This window comes from Cystoisospora suis, assembly GCF_002600585.1.
Source record: "Cystoisospora suis strain Wien I chromosome Unknown contig_7815, whole genome shotgun sequence".
In the NCBI taxonomy this organism is placed as follows: Eukaryota; Apicomplexa; class Conoidasida; order Eucoccidiorida; family Sarcocystidae; genus Cystoisospora; species Cystoisospora suis.
The window spans coordinates 410-5,248 of NW_027160600.1; the positions used below are offsets into that span (position 1 = coordinate 410).

The 4,839-nt window shown below is 41.2% G+C and overlaps 1 protein-coding gene across 1 annotated transcript; it reads left to right on the top strand.

Moving 5' to 3' along the window:
• Positions 1-229: 229 nt before the first annotated feature.
• CSUI_010583 (heat repeat-containing protein) lies at positions 230-4,595 on the top strand. Its single transcript, XM_068070686.1, has 3 exons — positions 230-511; positions 1,457-2,410; positions 2,610-4,595. Exons 1-3 carry the CDS (start codon positions 308-310, stop codon positions 3,711-3,713), a joined length of 2,262 nt encoding a protein of 753 aa, XP_067917338.1. The 5' UTR covers positions 230-307; the 3' UTR covers positions 3,714-4,595.
• The last annotated feature ends 244 nt before the right edge of the window (positions 4,596-4,839 follow it).

Consider the following 4,839-nt stretch of genomic DNA (forward strand, 5'->3'; position numbering starts at 1 on the left):
GTAGACTTGTCGGCTATCTTTCTTTCTGTTCAACCTTCGGAGGTTTCTTTTGATCTTTACGTCTTCTCCCTCTCTCTTTCTCCCTCTGTTTGCTATGTCCCTCTTGTCCTCTCTCTTCTTTCTTTTTCACTCTTCCTTTCTTTCTTCCTTCCTTTCTTTCTTTCTTTCTATCTCATTCACTCTTTCTTTCTCTCTCATTCACTCTTTCTTTCTTTCTCTTTCTCTTTAGGATGAGGAGCCTTATATTCGGGCAGAAGCTCTAGGAAATTGTAGTCGTGCATGCGGGCGTTTAGCAGATATTCTCATAATGAAAGAGAAAGAAGAAATGCAAGACGAGAAAGACAGAAGGAATGCAGAAATAATTTCTCAAGAAGATGAAAGACAGACAAAGAAGAAGATGAAGACGACTCGAGTTATACGTCTCCTCTTGATGGCTAGCTGTAGCTCGACGCCTGTGTCTAGTGTGGATGGATCGCTAGTTCTCCAACTTCTCATAGAAGTCATGACGGAGGTAAGTGAGTAGTGACACTTCTCTTTTCTTTCCGTAGAAAGGAGAGAGATGAAAAAGAGAAAGGAACCTTCACTATCATAATAGTACTACTATAGAAGTAGAAGAGAGAGATTGACTTAGACATGTACATACACTTTACCTTTAGTAAAGCTCTCACTCCAGTACACCCTCTCAGATATCTAGCTCCTACCACTACTCTCTAAGATAAGACTCTACTAACTTCATTGTCTGCTTTTGCTTCTTCTTCTTCTTCTTGCTTATCTCTCCAAGAGGATAAGAAAGAGGTCATGCAACTGAGAAAGACAGCAGCAGCAGCATCTATCTCTATACAGAAGACTGAAGAAGCTTACATAGATTTCAAGACTTCTTCTCTGTCCTTTATCTGAACTTTATCGTGACTTGAGAGAGATAGAGAGATCTCCTAGTAGAAGAGAAAGCTCTTGTCTGTTTCTATGAGAGCTAGACACCCCTCCATGCAGACACTCCGAAGCTCCTATCATCCTAGTGATGTAGGTCGTGTTTAGTACTATTATAATATGAAGAGTTACCTAGAGCTGTGCTAAGCATGTAGATGTAGGTGTATGTACAGGGACAGGCCTATTTGCATAGAGGAGGTTGAGTTCTATCTCCCTATAGCTGCAATTCTACTTGTTGGCCGATCAGTCCCCTTCCTCTAACACCGTGTATCTAGCTTTCTTTTTGATAGGAAAACAGACACATAGAGAGATAGATAGAGAGACAGATCAAAGATAGATGGACGAGTAGATAGGTAGGTTCAAGGTGGATCTGTTTAGGTCTCTTCAGTGCTAAGAGAGTGACAGCGAGAGAGCGAAGCTCCTCCTCTCAATTCTTACACACATACATCCTCCTCGAAATGATTGATCTCTTTCTTTCTCACTCTTTCTTATCCTTTTCATCCTTTTTCTTTCTTTCTTTCTTATTCAGCTATTCCCTCGTCGTCTTGTCTTACGGGCCTTATGGAGATTGGTCTGTGAAAGCAGCGGAACGTCCATCCGAGCGTTATGCCGTGAGAAGTTCTCCATATCTCTCTCCAAACCTGACACCAGCCCTCTCAGAGACCTTCGCAAATCACAAGAAGAAGAAGAGAGAAAAGCTGATGGCAACTGCAATTGCACGTCTCATCCTTTACAGGATGAAGAGAATAAGAAAGATGAAGAGTGTCTAAAGATCACATCTTCCTCTTCTTCGTGTCAACGGCGTGGGACGGGAGGTCGCCGCCCGCTCTTTGACGAAGAGCCAGCGAATCTCTACTCTGAAGAAGTTCTACTTTCTCAAGCAGCTGCGAGGTCCCTCCTCATCTTATGTTTTAGTAGTCGCTTTTGGAGGACATCCGCATTCGTTTCGAAAGAGAGTCTCGAGATGAAAAGAACAAGAGAGAAGAAAGAGGATGAAACTCTGGCTGAAGAAGAAGAAGAAAGACCGAAGTCGCTTTCAGTCCCTGACTGTGAAAAGAGAAGAAGGACGGGTAGACTAGCTCTTCGCGAGGCTATCATTCACAGTGCAGTTGAGACAGCTCGAAGAAAGGGTGCTATTCCTCTGCTCGAATCGATCTCTCCTGGAGCCCTCGAGGGAAGGGAGAAGAAGATGAAGTACGATACACATGAAGATAAAGAAGAGCCGCCGCTTTCTCACAGCGGGAAGAAGAAGAAGATGCTGTTCTCTTCGGAAGTCTCTGAAGAGCTAAGAAAGAAGAAGAACAAGGGCGATGAGTGTAGAGAGGGCATAAGAGAAGGAAGAGAGGAGGAGGTAGACATGAAGATAGATAGAGAGTTAGAGAGAGACACACAATTCCTATGGAAGGACATCCAGACGGTCGTATGTGAACTGCAAGATATTTGCATGTGTCTCGATGAAGTCACACTACAAAGAATTGTATGGGTAAGTCAACTATCTATCTATAATCTATCTATCTTTAATCTATCTATCTCTAATCTATCTTTAATCTATCTATCCTTAATCTATCTATCTATCTTTAATCTATCTATCTATCCTTAATCTATCTATCTATCTATCTTTAATCTATCTATCTTCAGTCTGACATGTATGTGTATGTATATGTATGTATGTGTGCGTACAGGGAGATGTTTCTTCAGACATGACAGACAATAGTAGAACTTCTTTTTCTTCTTTTTCTTCGGAACTAGATGAGGACAGAATCTCTCTATCACCTTCTTTTCTAAGCAAGCCCCATGTCAAGAAGATGAAGGCTCTAGAATCTTCTTCTTCCTCTGCTTCTTCTTCTTCTTCTTTGCATTGTACACAGCAGTGGCTATTCCAAGTGATCTATTCCGCATTCCTTAAAGCGTCTCTCTTATTCCTATCGCGTCTTCTCCTCTCGCCTCGGAGGGCCATCAGTCCAACTTTCACCTCCACGACTCGTGATAACACGAACACGCATTCTATAGCCTCACCTCCTTCTTCCTCCTCCTCCTCTTGTTCTTCTTCTTCGTCGTGTCAAGAAGAAGAAGATGAAGAGAAACGAGAGAAGTCTTCGAAGCAAAGTCTTGAGCTTTCCACTACGTCTTCCACGTCTCTAAATAGAGAGATGCATGAGAAGATTCCTCCTGTCATAGGAGGTGATGTCTTCAGTGGAAGAGATGACGAAAGAAAAGAAGAAGAGTTTCCTTCTTTCTCTTCATCTCTCTCTAAAGAATCAGAAGAAGAGAAGAAGAATTGCCGAGAAGATGAAGTTTTTCTGAAGACTTTAGTTGGATGGCTTTATCAAGTCGATAAGAGATTGCAGGAAGCAGCTGCAGGTGGATGTCCACCCCATTGGGTTCTTCTCTTCATCTCGAACCGACTTATTTCTGTCGCGAACCTACTTTTCGTCTCTTCTTCTTCTTCCTCTTCAGAACAGCCACAAGAAAAAGAAAAAGAAGAAAAGACATCTCCTCTTCTTCTTTCGCAAGATGGTCGCTGTAGGGATTGGAATGAAGGAGGCCAACACGTAGGCAAAAGAGAAGCTCCATCGGGGAGTAACGGCAACTTCTTCTTGTCGAGAACTCCCCACACACTTCCTCTTCTTCAAGCTGATCAGGAGAAGAAGAAGAAAGAAGAGGAGGAGGAGAAGAAGAAGAAAGAAGAGGAGGAGATCTCAAGACTTGTCGAGGCGCAGGCTGCAGTAGAGGCGTTAATTCACATTCTTCTCTATCAACTTCCTTGTGCTTCTTCATCTTCATAGATAATAGATCTTCTACCAATTCCTAGATGGCGTCTCTAGGTGGTTATGAGCCTAATATAAAGGAAAAGAGATTAAACTAAAAGACGAAGAAAGAACGAAAGAAGAAAGAACGAAAGAAAGGACGAAAGAAAGAAAGAGAAAGAAAGAAAGGAGACTTTCTTTGTTGAAGGGGAATCTTTATGTCTTCTTGGTCTTTTCTCTCTCTCTCTCTTTTTCTTCACGATCCTCTTTAAGACGATGACTGCTTATTCTCCTTCTTCTTCTCCTCCTCCTTCTCCTTGTTCTTCTTCTTCTTCTTGTGTCGAGTCTCTTTCTTGCCTCTCCGGATAGATAGGCAGATAGACTGAAAGATATAGGGGTAGAGTAATAGATAGAGAGAGTCAGTGAGTGATCGATCAAAGATCAATAGAAAAGCACATTCGACATAGAAGCATAGATAGCTAGATAGATAAGTAGATGAAAGAGACAACATCCATAAGGAGATGAAATATGGATAGATAGATCTTCTAAGGTAGATAGATGGATGAAAGGTAGATTGAAGACAGGTAGATAGATAGGCTAAGATAGATAGATAGATTAAAGATTGAAGAATAGAGATAGACAGGTAGATCAAAGATAGATAGTAAGGTGGGGTGTAAGACCGTCAATGAAGTGGATGAAGTCCAAGAGAGAAACAAAGAAAGAAAGAGAAGACAAACAACAAGAAGAAGAGAAGGATTGTCTCATAATGAAAATAATATGAATGCTGAGAGTTATTTTTCTTCGCGTCCAAAACTCCTATCTTCTTTCTTTCTTTTTCTTTCTCTTTGGCTTTTTTACTTTTCCATTGTGTTGAATTTCTCTTCCTTCTCTTCTTCTCTTTCTTTTCGTTTTGAAAGATGGCGAGAACGAGGTTCTGTAAGAGATCCAAGAATGAGTTAAGAGAAGCAACAGGAGAATGACTTTTCCGAACTCTCTTTTCTTCTTCTTTCGACCAAAAGAAGGAGTTCGATTAAAAGGAAGTCTCTCTACTCCTCAGAGAAGCATAATCCAGGGAGTGATAAGACGCTAAAATACAAAAGAATTCAAACAAGAAAGAGATAGATACACTACAGATAGATCAAGAGATAGATTAAGATAGATAGGG